Source organism: Anopheles maculipalpis, chromosome 3RL, assembly GCF_943734695.1.
Source record: "Anopheles maculipalpis chromosome 3RL, idAnoMacuDA_375_x, whole genome shotgun sequence".
NCBI lineage: Eukaryota > Metazoa > Arthropoda > Insecta > Diptera > Culicidae > Anopheles > Anopheles maculipalpis.
In genome coordinates this window covers 62,649,741-62,675,113 of record NC_064872.1, presented here as the reverse complement: position 1 = coordinate 62,675,113, position 25,373 = coordinate 62,649,741, and the positions used below count along the sequence as shown (strand labels likewise).

The following is a 25,373-nucleotide window of genomic DNA, read 5'->3' as shown; positions in this document are numbered from 1 at the left end:
TAGTTTTATTTCTAAATTTGATAGTTCCACACATAGATAACAAGAAATCACAAGGCGAGGGCATGTACAACGAGTTTCTTGGAAGGCAGAAATAGATATTCTGAATCGATTTTAAAACTATTTTATGATTTTTAACAAAAACTCGAATTGATTTAAGTAAATTCAACTAGACCGATGTAAAAAAATCATGCTAACTGCTACAAAATCCATGAAAATCTTATTTTAAATCCTCCAAAACTGACATTAGGGTGCACAATGATGGCGTATTCCAATGTTGGCATTCCATTACCTCAGCGCACGTTCAAATTACCTTGCACACGGAAAGTGTGATTTAATCTAGCTCGCAAAAATCAGAAGAGGTAGCTAGAAACAGTGTAAAGGAACCAACGAGCAAGAACACGGACAAAGCAATTCTAGTTTCGCTTCGCAGCCAACAGCCAATAAGATAGGAGCACCGAAAGACGGTAAAAGGCTATTTCTTGTAGCCCTGTTACCTAGGTTTTTATTACCTTTGCCTGCCGCATTTATCTTTCGCCTGAGTACGACGAATCACCTACCTCCGCGTACTTGTGTGTGTGTGGCTGTATGTGTGCTGTGTGGAGAGCGGCATCACCATCGTCGTAGTTGCAGTCGGCTCGCGGAAACATCAATTTTCCATTTCCATTTCGCGTGTGTATGTGCATCAAAAATGGTGTAAACGGCTCGGTTTCTTGCAGAGTGGCATTTCCTTTCATCCCAGTTTTACGCATCGCATCGCTCGGTACGGTAGGTGGTTGTGTGCAGCTGCAGCAGGAAAAGGGCGGAACAGGCGGTCGGGTGTGTTAAGTCCCTCGTGTGATTATTTGACCGTGTGGCGGCATGGGTTTGGTCGAGCGAAAGAAAATGTCGGCGAAATATCATTCCATTCATTGACGGCAAATCGTGCCCATCTGTGCGTGTGTAGCGGTGCGTCATTTCATTGTGAATCCACTGAATATACTTGTTTAGAAAATCGAAACAGTTTGCTGTGTTTTACAGAGCTAAATCGCAAGCGAAAGCTGCTAGAATCTAGATTCGAGTGTGCTAAGTGCCCCCACGGTGGTTTTCTTCTTCTTTTTCCTACCAGCAATTGACGTGCGTGTGGAGAAGAGTTGTGTTGTGTTTTTGTTATTGTTCACGCAGCTCACACATTCTCAAAAATCGCGACCAGCATGGAGCGGTACGGCAGCTAGCGAAAAGTGTGTGCTTCATTGTTGGTCCGTGCAACCGTGATTCGCTGTGGTAGTGTGTGTGTGTGAGAGAGTGTGTGGGCCATTGGAATCAGTGCCCTAGGTGGTGGGTTGGCTTTGTGTTGCAGGCAGTTGGCCCTTTCGATTTGGCGTATTCAAGATCCCGCGTGTGTCTCTTCTCGCGACGACGTCGTGCGGCTCCATCGAGCCGTGTAAGTGGTTGGTTAAAGTTGTGTGAGTGTGCTGTCCCCGTAGGGAGCAAGTGTGCTAAAAAGCTGAGAAAGAAAGGAAGCGAAGAAAGAAAAAAAAACAACCACATCGCAGCATACCGTGTGGAATGCAAAAACCGTCACCTCTGCGCTACTAAAGGCCAGCAACAGTGTCGTCCAACCCACTCTGGAACTCGCCTTCAGGTAGAGAAGTGTGTATAAAAGAAAAAGGCGTCCATAAATACACACCCGATAACAGCATTTAAATATATCCGCCGTCTTTTGGTGGCAGAAGAAGAAGAAGCGGAAAAGTTTTAAGGGAAAGGGCACAACACACACACACATACACTATCGATCGGGAATATCCCGAAAAAAAGTGTTTGATTTTGCGACCAACGCCAGCTGCTCTGCTGTTGCAACGCGGGGTCGACGGATAGTTACGGCAGAGACGGGAAAACCCCGTTGTGTCCGACCGAAGTGACAGAACAAGGGCAACCACCGGTCGACGGTAAGCAACGATGAGTACCGCCAACAACAGCACAACCACCACGACCACGAGCGGTGGGAATGATGGCAGCAGTGGCGGAGCTGGAGGAAGCACCGGGAGCAGCATCGAAGCGGAATACAACGAAATCGTATCCCGGAGAGGTTGGCCAATGGTATTCCAGGTAGGTTGCTTCTCTGATGGGTTATGTTTCTTTATGTTTTTTTCCCTCCGCCTGCTTTGTGGCTGTCTTGTTGCACGTCTTTTTTTAACACAACGGCATTCCTCCATGAATGTGATTATTAGCATCGGAATCAAGCGAGTTCGCGTAGGAGGAGTACGGAGGGGTTTGTCCCTGTGTGGTGGATTTGGTTTTCATGCATTCTATGTATGGTGTATGTACATAATGTTGTTTTTGGCTACACCACCCCCGTTCCACAGTTGACGAACGTTCCACGGATTGGGGGTGAAAATAGGTTTGTTCCGTTGGCTTAGGTCATGTGCTTTATCTATCATGTGTAAGCTGGAGAGTTTCCGGGCCTTTTCCCGTCCCATCACGTCACACACACGCACGCACGCACGCACTCAACCAGAAGAGAAGAGGATCCGGAACGATGAATGTGGATTAAAGGAACATTCACCAGGGCAGCGCGGCGGTCCTTCTCTCCGCAAGCCAGCACCCGATGAGGGGGGGGGGGAGAGATAGCGTTCGGAAGAATTTTCTTCCATTCGTGGAAATTAAGTTTATTTCGAACATTTTGTGTGAAGCAAGCGCCATCGATCCGTTTGCTGGTTGTTGCAAATGTGGTTTTATTATAAACGTTTCGCAGAAGCGATGATTGTTGTTGTTAATTTGCTCTCCGTCTTCGGCAGCAAAATGGGCAACATTGAGACATACACACCGGATGGATTTTTTTCTTCCCTCGATCGATCGCGTTGTAGCGTTGGAAAAGCGATGGGGAAAATGTTTTCCCAAAAATAAGCACATTCCAAAAAACCAAAGTCTAGATAGAACATAGGGCAATGTAATATGTCCGTTGCTAGGTTAGCCATTTTGGAGCTGATTTTTGACATTTAGCTTACAAAGTGTTTGCAAAAAAAAAGAGCTGAATTAGCGCGGGACGTGAGCAGAAGAGCTAGGGACTGCGCTCATCTAAGTGAGCGAGCTCACTGCGCTCCATTAAAAATCACGTATCTCAACGCTGAGCTAAGAGCGCACTGAGCGAAGAGAGCTCTGAGCGGAACACGGCTGAGTTGAGCACAGCGCTCCGAAGAGCTGATTTAGTGGCGGATTAATCCATGGGTTAATCCAACGCTTTGGACTTAGAATGCTATTGACAAAACGGAAACCAAATCAGCCCTCAGCCGGCAATGTTTTCAATTTTTGCGACAGGGACATCGATCTCGTTTTTCAATTCCATGCTTTTTAATTCTACATGGCCCCATAAAGCTAACAAATATGAAAATATTCGAATAAGATGCAAGAAGTGGGATGTAATTCGACGACAGGAAGCCTACAAACAATTCCACACATCCAAAAGATCCTGAACCGATTTTGGATTTGGTTTTGGATTTGAAGCATAGCATATTGTTGTGGAGATTTGAGTAAGAGCATTAGACGACAATATCGAAGCTGAATTTCGATTTAATTGCTATGTTAAGGAAAACATAGAACCTCATACATATTTGACGTTTGAAGCATGCAGTTTTTAAAGTTAATACTGAGGCTTTTAAGCATGTCATTTTTAAAGTTTTGTAAAATATACAGCTGACGCTTGCAAGGTTCAAATCCCGCCTGGATCGTTTCCCATGTGGTTAAGGACTGACTATTCAACTACATGGTATCAGCAAGTATGGTAAACCATTAGAAAGCCGGCGTGACCTACAAGGTCGTTTTTCAAATGGTTAGAGACTTCTTGTGAGAAACTTTGCATACATATAGTGAAATCTTGCATTCAGTTAAGGGAGATTTGCCACTCGGTTGTGGAATTTTGCAATCTCCCCTGTCATCGCATAATTTGTTGATACAGCACGCCGTATCATTCACATTTAATCGGTGTTTAAGATAAATTAGTCATAAAAATTGTTCTTATTTCTGCTTTATTGAATCAGTGTTGATGCTGAACTTAAAAATAACTTAATTTTTCATCGTCCTCGTAGCTTGTTTTTTACTTTTAGATAACGAAACATTTTATTCCTGGAACATTTCTATAGCACGAAACCATCATGGCACAAAACAGCAATGCTTTAGCCGCATTACTTTGTAAGCTGCACGTGCACTGCTGATGACATAAAGCTTTAGTCGAAACAAGCTTGCACTAAAACGCTTAAAAGAGGCCACTGGTCAATAACACGCAGTAGTAACCGATCGATGAATAACAGCACCAAACACACCGACAACATGTGTTTTTTATCGAATCGCACTATCGTACACATGTAATGTAGTAATGTGTGTTATAAAGCATCGAAACTACCGTAGATTAGTCGACGATGGTGATGATGTTGATGTTTTATGGAGACACTCGCTAAAAAAAAAAAACTAAGACCAATCATTGTGGGCTGGTTGAGTGATGTTACGTGACGCCCTCGGAACCAGCGCAGATGAATCATCTGTCGCATTTGCCGTAACTATAATAACGGTGAAGAAGATCCGATAGCAGCAATCTTCTTGGAATAGATTTTGCTTTATGGCATGGTACGCGGGGGCATCCTTTTTTTTCTCGAGAGGGCCGCTGTATTTTAAATCAGAAAAGCTAATTTTACCCCACGGTTGTTGTAAAAAAATTTTGTCGATTGCTTCTTATCATTAGCTCCTTCTGGGAGTTGTGTGTTGCTAAACATTTTCACGTGAAATTGGTTGTGTTTCTGTACATTTCGGTGGAAAATTAAATTGTAGTTCAATTGAAATAAACGTGCTCTGGCAGTTGTTTTTAGAAAGTATTTACTTGAAGGTAGCAATATTGAGTATGAGAAAGATGGTTGCGCATGTATGTACGTTGTATCTTATGCATGTTACAAATATGAAAGGTTAAAAAAAACCTCCTACTCTGCTACAAGTGAAATTGAACCCAGAATGCCAGAAATGGGACGTCGTGTGTCGAATAATTAAATAAAAGAAGTAGATAATATTCTTCTTCTTTTTTACTTCACAACCTGGGAGATCATGCTCCGGATGTCTAATAGCTTATGAGACTTATTGATACCACATAGCTGGATAACCAGTCCTCACTACTCAGTATTCACTCGTCCATCTCTTTTATCCAACATTTCATACTTTTACAGTGTTATACAGGTCATTTTTAAATGTTAACTGCAGAGCTTTTTCACATCCCTTGGATGTTTCTTTTATGTAAATGGATATGAAAATGTATGGGTATAAAATTCTCCAATGTGGAAAAAATCGGGAAAAGTTGAGTTACTATCATTACATGGTTTACCTGTGGTTGCTTTGCAATGGGAATGGCAACATTTATTTTGATACGTTTATTTTCATTTTAATTTATTAATTCCATTTAGCAATACGGCTTGGTCTTCCTTTATCAATAAAAAAAAAAATTAATTCCACTCCATGGGAATGCGTTTCCATTCATTTCATATAATGTTCGATACAAATATCAAATAGATTCCTTAAGAAATGTAAACGAGCCACAAATCTGTTGTGTCCCTTCTTGAAACAATGATATATTTTAAATATATAAAAGGTAGTAAAACTAGATTTAAAATATTTTTGTTGGAAATCATAAGGACGAATTGAAAATACACTCGGATGATCATACTCTGATACTCAAATCGCAGCAAAACCTAAAAATTCTTCTTCTTTTCCTTCTTGGCTTAACTGACCCTTTAAGAACACGCCGGTCATCAGATGGCTTACTAGACTTGCCGATACCAAGTAGGTTGATAGTTAACCTTCAACTTAAGTACAATCAACGGTAAATTTGAGATATAAAAACATAAAACAAACGCTTTAAAAATAATATCCACGAAATATGAATGACGGTGGTATGTTCAACAATTTTGTTAAACAATGAACAATGAACACAAAAGAACAATGAAGTTGGCGTTTTGAAAACGATCTGTAAAACCCTGTAAAATCTTGAGCATGTTTTGTTTCTGTTATTTTGATTTATATTTATGCGGGAAAAGGGGAACACATTATGCAAGGGATCACTGTATTTCTAAACGCTCTGGGAGTCTACAAAATTCATCTTCATGTTTGTAGTCTACAACGCATTTTATGTATTTCTCACGTGATGGTAGTTCGATATCAGAGTTAAGCCAATTCAGCAGAAAACAGACACACCTTTACTTTGAGATAACTTGTCCCTCCTAGTTGGCCTCCCTCCGTTACGGGGTTTGTTTATCGTTCGCACGAACTTAGCATGTTAGTCCGATCCCCCTCCCCAATACCCTTAATGATTAATGTTTTGATTCTTGATGTCTTCCCGGAACTCCGTTATCAGAGATGGTCCTGTAGAGATGGTAGAGAGATGGTCACGGTGTAGAGATAATATGCATTCGCGTTTCATATGTTTTACGCGATATCCCGATACCGCAGCAAAAGGATTATTTTCTTCAATTTCCAGTAAACCTGCTTCAAATCCTATTGATCTATTTTGCCACCAACATTTGTGGCATACACAACGATTGTTTCAGCAAAAACCTACCAAGCAAGCGCGTTTCTGGAGAAAAGAACGGAATAAGTTTTTGAAGGTTTAAATTTATCAGTTTATTGTTGCGGTTCTCCCCCGTGATTGGCTCCCCCTTGCTTGCTATCCGTCACACGCCGTGTCTGGCTGACGTCACAAAGCGTGTGTGTGTGCGCCTACACCCTTGTCTCTGCACTTGGGTTTCATCTCCCTCATTCGGGTTTCACCCGTCATAAATCGATGCAGACGTTGCGTCGTCTGGGGAGGCAAACACCTTAGTATTGGACGGTGCAATTTTTTTCTTCTATCGGTGGTATTTTTCTTGTTTGCTTTCGGTACCGCGATGCACCGAGGAATCTAGAGCAGTAACCGGGAGCAGAACAGCAATGAACCAGGCTTTGTGCGCTGCGTTTTGTGTGGTTGTTTTTGCATTCTTGCTACCATTGTCTGCAGAATGTGTGTGGCGGCCACCACACGATAGCGGAAAGATGTGGATATTGATCGGAAGCGCCGGTGGGGGAGGAAGAAGGTGGTTTGTGTATGTTCTATGTTTGTCCTTCACCTGGTTCGCTTTGTCATTACTTCCACGAACTGGGCCCTGATCGTTTACAGTTTATTTTTTGTTGTGTGTTAAATTATATGATCGTTCGTTGTATCACGTGATGATAAAGATCGAAAAAGAGGAAGCAGGAAGGGAAGATTGAGGACAGAAGATTAACAACGAGACAAACCGGTGGACAAATATTTGTGTGTTGCTATGCGGTGTGTGGATACAATGGCAATGACGCTACGCCGTTACCGGAAGAAGAAAGTGGAGAATGAAATACGATTTCGAATGTGGCATTTAAATTATTTTAAACATTCTGTACTGAGCTAGTTCTAGGGATCGGATTCTACAGTGCATTACATAATTATAGGTATATTTGTTTGCAAATAGAAAAAGATTTTAATGTTTATCCCGATTATTGATCATTTAGAAACAATAGTACGTGTAACTGCTGATCGTTCGTTTTTCTGAAGTGACGGAAGTCTCCAGTTACTCTTTTTTAATCGACCGTACATACAAGTATTAACACGGTTTATCAATGGCGAACTTATACACTATGTAAGTTCGATTCTGAACGATCGTTTATCGGAATACCCAGCTATGTGTCACACACGCCGCACATCAATTCAATTTTTCGCCTATTATGACACAACCATAGACAACTACACCCAAATTTGAGCCTTCCACGCCTTAGGGATTAGATCATCCGGTGTCATTTACATGACATGACAAACTATCCGAAATATAAATAATATTCTACCGTCGCGATAGGTGTTTTGAGCGGAGGAATTTTCTTACACTATAGTATGACCAACTGAAATCAACATCTATACTGTTTGTTGAATTTTGATCCAACATAAGTGAGTTTTCGAACAACATCTAGCATGCGATTTTTTCCCAATACAATCTTCCTTGTGTAAATTGATATCTGTTAGAATGGTTGCTGTTGGTGTCACGTTATTTACTAGCTTGAGGTTTTGGATGGGAAAGGATGGCCTCCAGCCAACTTTGTCTACCTGTCATTAGCGTATGATTCTCCATCTTTCTGTCACCGATCGTTGATGGTAGCAAAGAGCCCTGGTAGTTTACAATAGGCCTGATTATCACATACAAATTCTCAAGACCAGTTGTCAAACACGGAAAATTCGAATTATGACAGCCGTTTGTGTTGTCTGTTGGAAAAAAAACCTAACTAAAGGCAAACTTACAAGTAAACTATCAAGAATTGGTATTCTCCAACACAAACGGAGACTTGTGTTTGTCAAACTGTTTTCCGTCAGCTATTCGAAACGGAAAGGCGCCAAACTCACTCGTTACTGGGTGTTTCCAGCTCGGTTTTTTTTTCTTGCATTCCCAATCAAAATGTGAGTATTTTAAATTCAGAAAGCTATCGATGCCACTACGGCAGAAAATAAAATATCGTCGGACAGCGGCTCATTTGGTTTCACTTCTAATGAAATGTTTTTGGGCGGTACCGTTTCTTCCACAATATTTAAACACTTGTAAAATGCCACGAAGAAAGTTGGTTGAGCAATTTCTATATTCAAATATTTCCTAAATTTCTTTTGATGTGAGTCCTTTTGCCCATACAGGCGGAAACTTTGGCTCAATCTCATTACGAATATCGAGGAAAATTTCCTTCGATTTTCATCGAAGGAAAAGAAAGATCTGAAAGGAACAACTGCGAGAACATATCAAAAAGGTTTTACACAAAAGTTTCACAGGTAAACGCACGCTTGATTAGTAAGTTCCAAAGGATCGAACATACTACGAAGCAGCCGACGTTATTCAGTAATATCTTCCGTTCTTTCATAAGCACTATTGCAATCATCGCTCACATGATTTGATTCGTTTTGATTTGAAAATCATTTCGATGTAATGCCATGTTGTGGCACGCAAACCTTTCGATTCATGATATGAAATGGGCAAAGGTTTTTTTTCAACTTATGTACATTGATCAGGACATTTTTTTATTTTATACATAAAATTTGCTGTTTAAAAAAATATTCAAAAAACTATTGTGACTGATATGTTCTATTCTTCTGACTAATTTGTACCATTCTCTTGCTACCATTTTATTCACCTTTTATCCAAAAGGATACATATAATTATGTCACAAACTGTATACATCCTTTTGCAACTTGATAATGGATGAATTGATTAGACACAATAACATCGCAAGCCTTCTTCTGCTTCTTATCTAATATTGCTAATTTTAAGCTACTTTTGCTACAAAATATTGCAACGCTGTTTCGTAATAAACGTAGCTAATGAAAATGGAGGATGTTGAAAAAAATCAGGGTGTCAACCCTTACCTCATTTGGTTATTTTATCACTTGCAGCTAAGTACTGTATAAATAAGCTACAAAAGTGATTAAGCTTTTTATTTATGTTCTATATTGTTCAAAATGAGTTAAAGTTTCAACAGAAAAAAGGGAAACATTCATTGTGTTATACATGGTTCAACAACCAGTCTCATGCACCGACGTCTTCAAGCGTTAGAATGTGCTCTTTTCTTCCCATCTCTTCTATTTGAGGGATTTTGTTTTCCCTAGCCCAAGCCGCGTATGTGTGTTTGTGTGCGACAATGTTCCCTGAAGCGCACAATTTCGAGGAAATAATTAAATTAGCAAACAGAAAGGAAAGGAACGAAAAAAAAATTGACTCACGCAGAGTAGCAGCAGCAGACTCACCAGCAGATCCGACTAACATGCAGTGAGCTGTCGAGATTTTTTTGTTTGGCCTTCCTCCTGGCGGGTCTTACAAGAAGAAGCGTTTACTAAAGTTCCTACACAGCACCACAGCAGCAGCAGCCAGTGGCCACAAAACTCACCTTACCTCACGGGAGGCGCGGGAGTAGAATGTTTCCACTCCTGTGGTATGATCGATGTCTAATGACCAGCGTTGTCGTCGTCAGTGAAGAGGTAAGCGCAGACCCCACCGGGAAGAAGGAGGGACGTTCTTCTTCGCCACCCCACAACGAAAGGTTGACGTTTGGATGTCATCGACACACATAACATGACGTCGGTGTCCGTCCCACCCCGTGCGTGTATGTGTGTGTGTGGGGTACACTGTTAAAGAATCGCTTTTTTTTCAGTATACATACGTATGCGGTGAGCAATTTTCAACATTGTTTACGTAATATATCAAGTGCGTTAACAGAGCGAGCATTCACAGCGGGCTTAACTTTGTTCAACGCTCGAACCGCAACGCCACCTCTTCGCCTTGCAGAACTGGGCCAAATAAGGGAGCGCGAAGAAGCAAAAAAGACGACTGTGCGTGCGGCTTTGCTATGAAACATATTGGTAGTCGAATCGGTACAACATTTCTACGAATTCTTGCCATCCGCGGGTGTATTTGGTTGATTGCTGCCCGCTACGCCTATGTGCTGCTGGAAGGCCAAACGCACATCACTCGTCATTATTAGCATTGTCATATTTGTTGACCAATTCCAGGAACTGTAAAGAAAATGAATTGTTTCGCTCGGCACCATGGCACATTTTCCCATGCGAGGCAAGCTTGTCATTACGTATGAGGGGAAAAGAATAGAGATCACCTCGCAAGCTAAAGGATACCCATCGATGGTTCACCTGATTGCCCTGACAGGCGTCTTCTCCGGTGTTGTAGAAACGATGATTGAATCACATGTTGACTCTGTAGTGGAGCGGGTATGATTAGTAAACCACTCTGTTGGTGATGTACACCTCCCCCCGGTGGACATCACTGTCACTCCCGATGACAAAACGTATATTTTCACGATGTAAGAAACACGTTTCATCCCCGGAAGGGAGCATATGAGTAAGCGTTGTATTCGCTTAAAACTATCATGATGAATTTCGCCAGAAAGTGCTGGATGACCTGTAAAGTTATACAAGCCATGCTCGTCCTACGCTGATATCTGCGTGGAGGTGATTATCCTACAGTACCGTACCCTGGTAGCTGGCCTGTTCGTTCATGTCTAATCACAGGGAACCTTATCTCTGTAGCTTCCGCCCTCGGAGAGTGGTAAGGACTAACTATCGTGCAACGAAGCGTGGGATAGGCAAGCCCTTCGATTGTACGCAAAATTCTAGTAGAGGTCGTTACGCCAAAAAGGCATGTCTTAATTCCCGGTTGGAGTTTTTGGAGCATCATGCCGTCTCCACTACAGAACTGGACGCGTCGCATTTGCTTACAGTGCGCGTGGGTAAAATCCGGTTCGCCGACGTACTTTCAAATTTGCCTCCAGAGACAGCATTTTTCTTTCTTTGATCTTTTTTTTCCAAACATACGTGGTGCGGTTGGACCTTAAAATGGACTGTGTAGTGTCCGATGGTATGAAATTGTTGTGAAAGTTGGGAGTTGTTGGTTTGTCTATTTTAATCCTAAGAGAAGCTATGATCAGCCGCTGCATTAAGAGTAACAAAAGTGAATATTATTTTTTTGACTTTGTTGTTAATAAAAAAGAAGCGAACTTTCGGAAGTCTATCATGATGTGGATTAGGCGTATTTGTAATTCTTGAGAGATAACTACTTGAGACTTTGTTTTTAACTCATCTTGACATCCTTCTAGTAGATATGAATTTTTTTCGTCCTACATATTTATTCATTTTCATTTAATTGAACTGTGGGCTTTTTTTCAGACTATCTAATGGATATTATAAATGTGGTCCAATCGTTTGGTTGGACTGGATTGTCCCATCGTTGGATTTAAAATGTTGTCCATTAGTTTGATTAGATTATCACGCTGCATCATTCAAATTTAAACGGATTAAACACGTAACACGGCGCGAAGTTTCGTAAATAAATATTCTATGAATTTGGACTTCCTTAAAAAAAACAGCTGTTTATAATATTCTATCATAATATTACAAATTGCCTCAAATGTCATCCACAAATGTAGACAAGATTCCATTATTTGGTTGCAAAGTTCCATAAGCGCTTGTAAAATACAGCAGGAATGATCCATTTAAATCATTCCTCTAAGTCAGGGGTCGGCAAGCTTTTTTGAGGCGAAGGGTCAAATTTTGCAAAGAATCGAGAGTAGCTGGTCAGGAGGATGCATTTTCTTATTTGTTCACTCAAATAATTCCGTTTTTGAATTCTAGTTAAGTAACACCGTGTTGAGATTATTTTAAAAGGGTGTCCCCGAAAATATATGCACGATTTCTAAATGACGCTTCTGGTAAACGGATGCCGTAAAACAGCAGACATTTTTTTTTTTCAATAGCGTCTGCTAAAATGTGAGGCATTTCCGACGCAAAGCGCAAAAGCACTGTGCACAAATGGTTCTCGACTCCTAACATTTCGCTAAGTCAATTAGCGAAATCGGAAAGTGTGAGTATCGGAGCCGTACGAACCGCCATCCGAAAGCTTCGAGGATGCGCCGAAATCCTCGTCCTGTCGATCAACAGTTGGACCGGGAAATAGCAAAAGCGTTCAAGCAAAGAAAGGAAAGTTCCATTCGCGATGTGGCTTAAAAATTGGGTACATCAAAAAGTAACATCCAACGTGCCAAGGCAAGATTGAATTTAAAAACATATAAAATACAAAAGGAACCGAAACGGAATACAAACCAGGCCGCATGCGTTAAATATCGGGCTCGGAAGCTGTACGATCAGCAGCTGTGTCGCCCAATCCTCATGCAACGTGATGGGCGATGAGTCGTAGGTAAATTTTGACTACAAAATTCGTCCGGATACTGCACGGTGCTTGAAAGCCAGGATGACGAAGAACCGTTTGTGACAACGAAGACGATGAGGACCGATACTTGCATTTGGGTTCGCTGACCAAGCCACACTAGAGAAAGCATTTTAAAGCTGTGGAGAACATCGACCGTTTTTCAAAAAGACTGGAAGAAAGTGTTGAAAATCGTTCGGGACAAATATGTGCTGAACATGATGGGAGGCGTCAGATCAAAAGTGCATTAATTGGCATACAATTTTATTATACAGAAGAACCCTTGTACTGGTGCAGTTTCCAGTTCGTCCACATTTCGTCCTTGACAGCTTTCCTTGACGTAATTTTAGTTATTTCTGCCCCTTAACTTAGTTATTTCTGTACACTGGGAGACGATCATGTCGGTATGATCAGCGGCGAAATTCTCCCAAAAAGAGGACTTTATATAACCAGACAGACGTATTCGTTGCTATTCGTAATAATTTAATAATTTTATGTGTAACAATGCTGATCATATGATAATTGATCAGCATTGTTATGATTGATGATTGATATGATCGTTTACAGCAAGTAAACGACTTGAATCTTCTTAGTTGCAACACAACAGGATCAATTTTTTACTTGCTCTATTTGATGGTTTTTCAATGCTGGTGTAAGAAACATCCAAACAAATGTGCATCAAGCCAAGTATGCAAACTTAAAGAAATATGAAAATATAAGTCGAATCATAAAAATTATTTATTTAATAACAACCATTCATTTAACCGGTTGCGATAGAGTTGCACGCGAAAAAATGGCGGTAATTCTGGTGTTAACTATTTACAGTGTGTTTTCAAAACATTCCTTTTTAGTCAACAGCTACAAACAATCAAAAGTATTTAGTTTTCAATTCTCGGTGCAACATGCAATGTGTTTATTCCAATTAAAATAACACACTTTGAAGCGTTTAAGGTGCGAGAAAAGCAATATATTCACCACTCCGCAATCATAATTATTGCTCGGCCTTTTTTCACAAAATGTACACCTTTTCCTAACCATTACCCTTATAATTAACAGTTAGTAAAGAGTCTTAAAAAATGTGAAATTTAGCTCGATTTCGCGTTTTCTTAATGCTTCCTTTACGAACTCACCCTATCGCGATCGAGGGACGCAAAATTAATTTCCTATCCGTACCGTAGTTGGAAGTGGCTCATCAATTATCACCTGGTGTGCATTTTGTTTTAATTGTGATATGCGCAAACATTACTATTTGGAGGACACCGGCGGCGAAGAGTGCTTAACGAACGAAATGATTAAAAAATGCATCCACGATCGAGCGAACCAGCGTCTCGAGGTTCGCTTACAGCCCCTCGACGTCGGAACTCATTTCCGAATAGTGGCCGGATGTGCGCGAATCGGAATGCAGACGCACCTCTGTTGTGGTCGCATAGTTATGTTTGTTTGTTTTTGTTAGCTAATGATACTTCTTCATTTGCTGTTTTCTGTAATTCAATTTAACTAGGTCCTCCTCGTGCGCACTGGGTCGTGGTGGCGAGTGGTGGTGGGTCGTGGTGCTGAGTGGTAGGTCGTGGTGGTTGGTCGATTTGCACACAGAGTACCGCTAGTTTCACGCGAATCGTAGTGAAGAAGACACACATTTACATTATGCTGACTGGCACTTGTCCTCGCGGTTGTTGGTCGGCCTACGAAATTTGTCGTCATTTGCGGAAGTTTGGTTTGAAATGGCACGCATATATCTCGGCACGATTTCGCTTGCCATGCAACTGTTCCTATAGTTTTTATTTCTTCATTTTTTTTTAAATTTACTTGAAACGAAAGGAAGTAAAGACGAAAAATTCCAATCATTAGGTGCCGCTGTGATAAAATTGGTAACGACAAACACGTAAGCATCGGAAACGCGAAGAAGGAAGTGTGTGGAATTTTGGAATCGTTTCTAAAAAGCGCTGTGAACGCAAGATCAACAAGCGGGAAAAATGGCAGAGGACATTGAATATGAATGAGAATGATTTTTTTTTTTTTGGTTTTCCAATGAGTCCAAGTCCAAGGTTTTCTGCGCAATCTATTTTACACTAACGGAAGTAAAAATTGATTTATGATGCAATTTAAACCTCAGATATGATTTACTGACCGAATGGTAGGCTTCAATTAATTATTGCGGTTTTTTTTTTTGTTGGCGAAATTTTGCGAACGTGAGTTTAGTTTTTTAGAAATAAAAATGTCAAAACACATAGAGCGGTTTTATTATTTCAACATCAAACGAAGGTTTCAGACCGTAATAATCAAATGTAAATTAAATAAAATAAATAAATAAACGAAGGTTTCAATGGCTGTTGTATCACTACATTTGAAAGCAATTCTTGATCATTGCAAAGTGAACTAGCAGATGGGTTACTGCCATCTCAGTATAACCTTTTCTATTCGACAAAAAAATAACCCCAAACTGTGTCATCAGTTCTAGCCAAGAACCCCTTTTTTACGTGGATCATTTGAACTTCGTGGGCAACCGATCAGGTGGAATAATTGTCTAATTAGCTAATAAAGTATCGTTCGCTGAAGTGTTCGAGCAAATTACTAAAACTCTGCATATGATTTTACATGCCAGTGATGGTTTAAAGCGGTTGAGAGAAAATTGGACGCAAACGAAAACGACGGCAATTGCAATAAAATGTTTAAACATTACAATTATTCAAACCAATTTTAATATTATCGTCATTCCTATTTTCTGCAGAACGGTACTATTTACTGGCTGGCTGTAAAGGCTGTAACGTGTAAAAAAATAGAAAAAATGTTCAAAAAACTGTTAAACTCTCGTTTAGCTGAGGGTTTTCTTTAACAAAATAATTAAATAATTAATTTGATTTTGTTCATTTTCGTCATCAAACTTCAAACACCAATTTTTTATCGAGTGCCTATGTTCGGCATCTCTTAAACGGTAAAATGTAAAGCATTTACCGGGAATTTAAAATCTAAATGAGCTTTGAAAAAAAAAACTTTTGGACCATTTTATCAATTATAAAAATCGCACTTCAACTTTTGTCATGCATTAGTTTGCTTAATTGACAATACGGCACTGGACCGTAATAATCAATTGTAAATAAATTAGTTTGCTTAATAATGAATCCTGCCGAACTATTGACTTTACCAAGATCAGATTGATGTTCAGTATTTTGGTAAATATCCAACCAAATGTGTGCCCCAAATTCTTATTTCACCAATAAACTTTGTTATTGTTGTTAAGAATAATCAAACAAATATCCGTTCTACGTATTTTGTTTTGCAAATAATTATACTTGTTTTTCTATTCTGCCGATGCTATTCTTGGTACAATTACCCTATTGTTTGGTGTGGCCTATTCGGTGATCGGTAGGATAAATTGTCTAAACGTCAATTCTAATTTGTCTTTTTCTTAAGAATGGAGAGGTATCCGCGTCATACAGCGATAAGACGAAGCAATATCTTGAGAGAAGTATGGATGGCTTCCATTTAAGCATTTCTAGAGAGTTTACCCCGTGTTCGACTCTAGTCGATTATTGTGATGATTTAGAATTATTTTATTGCACCTTCTACCTTTTTTTCATTTCGAAATGAAAGGCCTGGCCGTATTGCTACGTTTTCTATCTTCAAATGACAGCATGTTTGTCGATTCTCTGAAATTTTATCACTGGGTTTCGTCAATTAAATATATCTGGTCACCATCATGCCACCGAATGTGTGTTGTGTGTACTGAGCAAGGGAAAAAGAGTGAGTTATTTAAATCTTTCTAACGAATATATTGAATAAAGTATCGAAAAAGAGTTGTGACTCTTGCGTGATTCCAAACGCAGAGAGTTTTTACACAACTCTCTCAAGCGTTATAATTAAGCTCACTCGGAAGGAGTCGATAGTCGCAGGAGAGATTCGTATCACGAAAGAGTTATAAAATCTTTCTATGATTCGAATCTCTCTGGTGACTATCGACTCCTTCAGAGTGAGTTTAATTATGAGGACTCCCAAAATATCTACTGTAATCTCTACCAGAAATACAGATCTTCATCTTAGTCATTGCTGTAAATGTACAGCCATGGCCTGGCTTTCCCAATGACTATCTGGGCTTTCTACTATTGTATTCGCTCAATCATTACTGGTAAAGATACGATATCTTATCGCGACTTATGCACTAAAAATAAACTAACTTTGGATCGGAATGAATAAAAATTCTCCTTTCGATTCAACTTAATTTTACTTACATTCTACGAACGAAGCATTTATATATCAATATATTGCCATCGATGATAGAGTGCGGTAGTGTTTGTCGTTAAGATTAATGTTAAGTCATTCGAAGCGTTGGTTTTCGTTTGCCGCTTGGCTCGAAGTACAGATACCTTAATGAACAATAAAGATAATGTTTAGACAATTTATCTCACCCGGACCTTATGCCTTATCAATCACTTTGTTGGTCAAATTAAACATTATGTTAAAGTGTCGTTATTTGTGTGTCGTTGGTCAGTTTAAAAATTGCAATTTAAAAATCGATTGCAGTATTTAGAAGGTCGCTGTTAACGTTCACTGGCATGTGCCGTCCTAATGCGTACGTAGAATTATAATAATTTGCTTAAATCCCTAAACGACCGATACGTTGATAGTTAAATGGAAAATCACCAATAATTCCCCATGTGACAAATGTGTTGGATCTGAATGTCCGTCTCTCTTTTTTTTTTTACTTAATTTAACCCTTAGTCGGATAGTCAGTTCTATGCTATGCAGTTACTTTTAAACCTTTCATCACCTTTCATAATTTGTTCAGAAATTATTTTGATGTAGTGTAATTACCTGACCCAGGCAGTACTGTAACCCAACGGAATTGCTTCTCTCGCTGGTGTAAAAACAAAACCTTAATGTCATAGCATTATAACACATTTACATGGTACGCTGTAAAGATGATTGAATTTTATGTCGCACCAGCACTCGAGTATACCTCCAGCCAAGTGTTTTACCATCCTCCGCCCGCAATACGTGGAAATAGTTAGCAGCAAAACCGCAGGGATGCCAATTGGTTCTGATGGATGAAGTTTGACATTTTCTGCACCGCTGACAGTTTCCTCGTTCGCTTCAACTTCAACTACTTCTGTGCTGTTGTTAACAAACGCTGGCAAAACTTTGCGCTGGAATCGGGGCAAAACTAAACTAATTAACTAGCGCCACGTTGTGAAATTCCTTTTCCATGGAAATTCAGAAAATAATAACATTTGTGTCATCTAGCCGTGCGAGCTTGTTGTTGGGTGAAAGGTTGATAGCTTATCTGTACCGATGGTTTTATTCTGTTTTTTTTTTGTATTTCCCATTGTATAAATTGTTCAAAACTGTGAACCACAATTAAGTGTCGGCGAGGGACATAGTTACGGCTTTGAAACAATTGCCTGCCCTGAACCTGATTGCTGAGTGGCGAATGCCTTCTTTTTGAGCAATTGAAAAATCAACAATTGCTAATGAATGCCTTTTTTGCTTTCTCTGTGTTGTTTGCTGTGTTAATGTTTTATTTTTATCTCTACTTGTGCTCAACTGCAACAAAATCGATAACAATACTTTTTTTTTCTCCATTACATAATCCATCATAAACTATCATAAAATGTGTGTCAAATCGTTTCTGTGTTTGTGCATTTGCCGCAAACACTTGCCGAAACAAATGGTGCAATCTGTGCGCTCGTTATTTTATTTCTGGAAATCATGCTTCATTAACATTATGGCCCAATATCGATCTATCAGTCAATCAACACTTTGCATCGATATGAAACTTTACGCTTGTTCATTTAAATTGCTTCATCAAAAACGGTGTACCATATGGCGGTGGACAAGTTTTTTTTTAATATATATTTTTCTTCCTTCACTATTACTTCAGGATATTCGCGAGCGCAGCGACATTCAGGCACGGGCGAAAAAGTTTTCCACCGACGAATCGAAAAAGTTGGACAATCGGCGACTGAATCGTTACCGGGACGTGCTACCGTACGATCATTCCCGCGTAGCCCTGAAGCGTGGCGAAGGTGACTACATTAACGCGAATCTGGTGAAGGTAGGTAACGCAGCGCAACGATCGCCGCTCTGTTTTTGTTGCTTCGACAAAGCCTACAATTTCCCTTTTTTCCACCTTCCAATTTTAGATGGAACGAGCTGGGCGGAAGTATATTCTCTGCCAGGGACCGCTTCCCCTAACGGTGGGCCACTTTTGGCTGATGGTGTGGGAGCATGATTCGCATGCCATCCTAATGCTTAACAAGCTGATCGAACAAACGACCGTCAAATGTCACCAGTACTGGCCGGCCAAGATCGGCGAACAGCATCGGCTCGAGCTGGCCGATGTTCAGCTGTCGGTGGTACATCTGAAGTGTGTGGAGTATAAGAATTTCTGCAAAAGAACTTTCAGGTATGGGCTCTGGGTTTGCTGCGCTTCATTAGCGATGTGTTGCTAATAATGAAATGTGGCGCCTTCTTCCACAGACTGACGGACATGGAGACGGGCAAAAGCCGCGAAGTGATACAGTTTCACTACACGACTTGGCCGGATTTTGGCATCCCTAGCTCGCCGGTAGCATTCCTGCAATTTCTGAAGGAGGTACGCGACTCCGGGACGCTCGATCGTGACGTTGGCCCACCGATTATCCACTGCAGTGCTGGTATTGGGCGTTCCGGGACGTTTTGCTTGGTGGACTGCTGTCTTGTGCTGGTAGGTAGATGCTGGTGGTGGGAACTCCGGACTGGATTCATTAATCTAGTCTGACTCCGACGTATAAAAATCTGGAGTTAACTCCGGAATAATCTCCGATATTAACTCCGGATTTAACTTGCTGCGGAATCAACTGAAGTTTACTCTGATTTGCTCCGTAGTCGACTACGATTTACCCCGGATTCTACTGGGGATTTAACTTCGGATCTAAAATCAAAATCACTGTCGACTCCCGAGTAAGTTCTGTGTCGCCTCCGCATTCTCCCGAGCAAAATAAAGTATTTTTTCTGTAGCACAACCATTGATTGGTAATACACCCCATACTACGGAATGTCTCGGAGTCGGATTAATCCGTCGGGGTCGGGAGGAATAATGATTTACTTATCACTAGTAGATGCTTGCTTTGTTGTGAAAATTATAGTGGAAAATTTTTCTTTTTTCTCAATCAATTCATACAGGTCGATAAGGAGGGAGAGGATCGGGTTTCGGTTCAGGATGTGCTGCTCGAGTTGCGGCAGTATCGAATGGGACTGATTCAAACACCGGATCAACTGTACTTCTCGTATCAGGCCATCATCGAAGGAATGAAGCGTATGAATAACTCCGTAAGTTGAGTTTTTGGAGCGTTTTTTTTCGATTCAAAGTTCAGTACAATAATCTTTTTATGTTCGGTTTGTTCACAGTCGTTCGAGGAGTTTGAAGAGCTGTCCGTGGTGTCCTCGTCCAGCCAGCAGAACAGCGACCAGGAGGATAACGAGGATACACCACCGCCCCTACCGCCCCCTCGTACCCATTCGCTCACGTCCAAACCGTTACCGGTCATTCCGACGAGCGAGAGCGTACACGAGGAGTTCCTGCTCGGTAGCAGTAACGGGGGCGATCGGGACAAGGTGAACAATCTGGTAAATCTGGAGAAGAGCAAGCAATTTGAGATGAGTGACGAAAACCATCACCACCATCATCACAACAATCATCATCATAAGCGAAATGACAGCAGCAACAACCACAACCATCATCACCATCCGTACAGCAATCGGCCATTACCGCCGATCGTGCGTGATAGTTCGCTGTACAAGGTGAATGAACTGGATAGCGATGGTGGTGGGGGTGGTAATGGGGATGGTAGCAGCGGTAGCGATGGTAGCGATTCCAACGCGATGAGCAGCGAGGACGAGCTGATCGAGGAGAACGATAGCGATATCGGCGAGGAGGAAGATGACGATGAAGATGAGCTGGAGGAGAAGAACCGCGGCACCATTGGCCGATCCGACGTTCCGTCCGATAATAGTGATAACATTAAAAGCTCCTTGCTGGACGAAAGCAGCAGCACGACAACGGCAACGACGACGACGACGACTACCGCCTCCAGTAGCGGTGGCACATCGACGGGCATATCTAGCTCGACGTCGGTGTCTACCACCTCGTCCACCACAGCCAGTGCGATCGGATCGAACAATTCGACGCTGGAATCGACACGAGGTGGCATTGACTCAAGCGATCAGCACGCGTTTAACGCCAACTCGAGCCTACCACCGTTGCCGAACGGTGCGCTGGATGATGGTGATGATCCGGTATCCAGCCCGGAGCGAGAACTGTAAGTAAACCAAAGAAGCTCCCCCTTCGATCACATGTCAAATGCATACTGCTTAGTTTATCGCATAATTGTTTTGTCTTTAAATGCGATTAGGGACCGTTTCATTATTTTGCCATGTATTCATTCTCAAACTCCCAACCTCTCTTTTGTCTTAGGTCACCGAGCGCCGAACTGCGACGCCGCAAGCGTTTCGAGCGCCAGTCCGCGATGGAAGAGAAGATACGCGAGATCAAGCGGAAGCGGAAAGAGGTCGAAAGCAAGGGATCGCCGAAAAAGCGCAGGTTATTACTGTTTTCTATTGCAGCCGGTGTTTGTTTCAGCGTTCTGTGCGTATATCTTTACACGAAGCAAATGTAAAAAAAATGTCATCCGGATTAATGGTTGAAACGTTGCAACAATGTCGCTTTGGTGAGAATTGTAGCAAAGATGCGAAGAGATAAAAGAAAACAATGTTAAGTAGTGTGTATTAGGGCCAAGGAAATCATCATTCCTACTAACAAGCGGTGGCAGCGGTAACGAAAGTAATCAAAATGTCTTACAAAGCTGATAGACGGCTTAAACCACAACTTTAAATCTTGATAGGAGCGTGGGTTGATTCGATTACACATACACATATATACGTACGACGATCATCATCCCTGGACGGTCCCAAATAAGACAGTGATGACGGTGATCCATTTTTTGAAATTGTAAATGGGCACAGTTTTTGTCCTGCGTTCGAACGTGCTGGTTGTGTTAATTACATACACCTTTTTGTTCCTTTCGGAGGATTTACAAAATGGCGCTTTGTTTTGTTTGTTTCATTTTCTTTCCTCGCTCTGCTACTACAGGCTGTAGAACTGAGCTGAGAAAAGTATAACGAATAGCTCTTTGTAGGAACAGAACAAAACACACCAGTAATGTGCATGCAGCTAGGGACGGACGTCTGTCTACATCGGTTTGATAAAATTAAGCACCGGCTTTACGGGACAAAATATGGTATTTTCAAAGATGCGGCTAACCTTATTTATTAACACGCATCGTCTAAAGTTGATACCAGAAGCATTTGTTTAGTGACACGCTGCCACCGGTAAGGCAAGAATCTCTATTTTGGACATGTTGAGCTGCGTCGGACAGCCGTCGGAAGTTTACTTCGTAGCTGTTGCTTAATGAAAACGCGCATGTGGAAAACCGGAAAAAAACCTAGAACACAATGAAAACAACAACAATTGATTGTAAATGCTGGTATAATTAAGTTTAGTGTTTTAGTATGTTATTTTCCCTTCCCATTTATAGTATAATTTCCATTCTGTAACGCTGGATATATGTATCATCTTTTCCGACTTTAGCAATACTGTGTTCGGATTCACCATAAATAGTAGAACCGTTCAATCCATTTTAGTGTTATTTTAAAGAGTGAAAAAGCAATGATTTCGACCGGTTTTCGTGCCCGATGCACCACAAGAGAAAAAAAAACTGCGACTGTCGACAACGATGAAACACGAATTTAAGATAAGCAAAATTGCTCGAGAACCTTTTTGGGTGCGACCCATTATGGTGTTCTGCATGATTTCCACAACGTTTAACAACCTTCCAATAGGAAGAGAGAGAAAAAAAGGAGAAGGAAGACAGAGACGTTGCTTAGAACTTATTTTTATACGATCATATGTTTCGGGGGACACACGATAAAGGGGAATGTGCGTGGAAGTGTTCATCTTTTGCCCTAATTAGTCGATGTTTCTTGGTAGAAGTGTGTTTGCATGCAAGCAGATGGTGATTAGAGTTTTGCATTAGAGAGCTGTACACTAATATTTAAAGCAAACGGGATCGAGCGGGGAGAGAGTTTTACATTTTACACGACAATGCAATGGTTGCAGTGTCATGTGTTTTTTGTGCAAAAAATATCCCATTTACTGTGAAAACTAATAGGAAAAATTAAGGAGATAAGCATTATGGAAGCTACAGTGTAAGTAGGCCCAAACCGTTCAATTTTGTTTAATTTTTTTTATCACGCTGCAAAGATAATTGTATTATCTAACCCATGCAAGAAAGAAGCACCAATGCTAGATTGTTGGTTTAGATTACACTGAATTAATTTTTCAGCAAAATACGAACGTGTTTTGATCGTAAATGATCATCCTTTGTAATCACCTTTTTTTAACACCTAAAGCAAATATTTGTTCACCACACGTGCAACAGTTGGGCGCGTAAAATAGTGAAAAGGAAACACATGCAATTTTAGGGGCTCGCTCACTACAGAGGGAAAAGGAAAAGCTGTGAGAACAGATACAGATAGATGGAGAGAGATGATTAAGAAATAACGAGTATATATACATACTATACACATTACTATATACATCGTCCATGTTTTTTGCTAGGTATATTGTATTGAATAGTTTATTTTTTATCCCGTTTTCCTTTTCTAACACACACAAAAAAAAATCAACCCCTTATCTTTTTTATCCGTAGTGGTATGAAAATTGTAGAAATGTTTTATAAAACCAACCACCACACATTCACACCCACACGTTCACACATGTTCAGACGAAGAAGAGAGGCACGATAATGTTAATGAGGCAAACACAAAAGTGAAACATATTTAGAATTGTGAACAAAATGCAGAAGAATAACACAGTAATGGAGTAGTAAAAGAAAAAGCAAAGAAGTAGCGCAAGATGAAAAAAAAAGGGGAAAGGAGATATTGAAGTAACGAAACGAGAAAAGAGGAAAAAAACACCTACTAGGCGCAGTATACAAGTAGAGATACGTGTCTATTATTTTTGTTTAACCTAGAAGAAAAAAATTGTATAAAAAACATACATGGTGTAATATGGTGCTGTTTGTTGCATAGCGTTGTGTTGTTTTGTATCCCGTGGGAGAAAGAAAGCATTTTTAACGTATTTTCCACCCTCCTTGTTCAATGTTCGTTATTACCACCAGTTAGAGTTTTTTTGTATTCCAATTGTTGTATCAAGGAAAAAGGAAGAGTGTTGCGTGTGTGTGTGTGTGTGCCTAAACATATAGCTGAACTACAAAAAAAATCCGAGGAAAGTAAGAATACTTTTTGAACAATCTAAAGCACTAACGTTCGCGCCGTTATTCATGTCTTATGTTTCTTCTTTTTTCGTTTTAGACTACCCAACGCTCGAATTAACTGAAATATGCGTAAAATACAATTAGCAGCAAGTTAGTGTAGTTTTGCTTTTCAAGTGTTATTTTGTGTGCTTTCTCTTAGTTTTTTGAATCTGAATTTTCCCTTCCGCTGGTCTTATCGTTTGAGCACCACAATTGGCAACCACGACAGATGAACGTGTTTGTTTTTGGCACGTTTGACCACTACTGCTTAAATGCTGAACAGACAGAGGAGCGGGTTCGGATTGCATCTCGGACCTTCGCGAAACAGGGGACCGCCTACAACATTTTGCGCTAGTTCAACCGCATTGTGAAGAGATACGAGACCTCTGTGTGAACTACTACTACGGTGAGTGGTTGATACGTTCCCTTTTTTTACAAATGCCCAGGCTAACACACACACACATCCACTAAAGTACACAGAAAACGACGAATAATCATTTTTCGTAAAATTTATTAATCGATTGTAAAAGAAAAATTGACAAAAAAAATTTTAATAGAAAATAACACACCTCTGGGTAGAGTGAAAAACTAGATAAAAATATGTTTATTTTGAAAACGGCAACATTGAAATTGAACATGAAACGCACACGATCGGTTAATCGTTTGGCAAATTCCACATGCACAATAAACGGTCTTTCCATCTCAGTATCAGCTATAAGACTCAGGTGACTCAGATTCAGGCGAAATCATTGTAGGCAAAAACTCACATACACACCCAAAGAACAGGTAGGCTAAAGTGTTGTTGTGTTACTCCATTTTAGTGTTTATCGTTTTACTTTAGACGTTGTTTTTTGATGTTATGGCTGATTGTTTAATAGATGTTGTAGCTCAAAATTAATCAAACCATAGTTCAAACAGTGTTTGAAAGTTGATCACCTTGCTTGTGGCGTTGTGTTGGAGTAGGACTTTTTCGGCGCATTGATTGCAAACTCTCAACAAAAACCAAATCAGAAAAAAAGATACATGCACAGAACAGGAACATAATTATTGCATGCCTTGCTCGAGAATGTTTAATTAGATTTTATTGTTGTTGTTACAGTCACTGTTTGGGACACTAGAACAATTTATCTCATTATTATTCTCTCTTTCTCTCTCCCTTATCTCTATTGCAGGAAACAAAAAGAAGCAGAGAAATGATATTTGGAAATTCCCTGGAAGGTATACTTTATATGTCACATTTAAAGTAATCCTTTTATACACCCGACATCAA

The 25,373-nt window shown here is 40.4% G+C and overlaps 2 protein-coding genes across 3 annotated transcripts in view; one reads left to right on the top strand and one right to left on the bottom strand.

The window, feature by feature from the left end:
• LOC126563252 (biogenesis of lysosome-related organelles complex 1 subunit 2) overlaps positions 1 to 25,373 on the bottom strand; it is a 271,392-nt gene that overhangs the window by 242,877 nt on the left and 3,142 nt on the right. The gene's annotated exons all lie outside the window — the stretch shown is intronic.
• On the top strand, positions 1,870 to 25,373 carry LOC126561770 (tyrosine-protein phosphatase non-receptor type 61F). Of its 2 annotated transcripts, XM_050218086.1 has the most exons (8): positions 1,870 to 2,085; positions 18,631 to 18,804; positions 18,893 to 19,155; positions 19,230 to 19,455; positions 19,914 to 20,060; positions 20,139 to 21,049; positions 21,205 to 21,330; positions 25,276 to 25,373. In XM_050218086.1, the coding sequence occupies exons 1-8, from the start codon at positions 1,936 to 1,938 to the stop codon at positions 25,298 to 25,300; spliced, it is 2,022 nt and encodes a 673-aa protein (XP_050074043.1). In that variant the 5' UTR covers positions 1,870 to 1,935; the 3' UTR covers positions 25,301 to 25,373. The 2 variants fall into 2 exon arrangements, with proteins under 2 accessions (XP_050074043.1, XP_050074042.1); XM_050218085.1 differs by lacking the exon at positions 25,276 to 25,373 and having other exon boundaries at positions 21,205 to 21,406.

Excerpts from the sequence above, each read along its gene's own strand:
- LOC126561770 (XM_050218085.1), top strand. The coding sequence starts at position 1,936 with ATGAGTACCGCCAACAACAGCACAACCACCACGACCACGAGCGGTGGG. Across the intron at positions 2,086-18,630 it reads GTTGGCCAATGGTATTCCAG|GATATTCGCGAGCGCAGCGA; the intron begins GTAGGTTGCTTC and ends CTATTACTTCAG. Across the intron at positions 19,156-19,229 it reads TTCTGCAAAAGAACTTTCAG|ACTGACGGACATGGAGACGG; the intron begins GTATGGGCTCTG and ends CTTCTTCCACAG.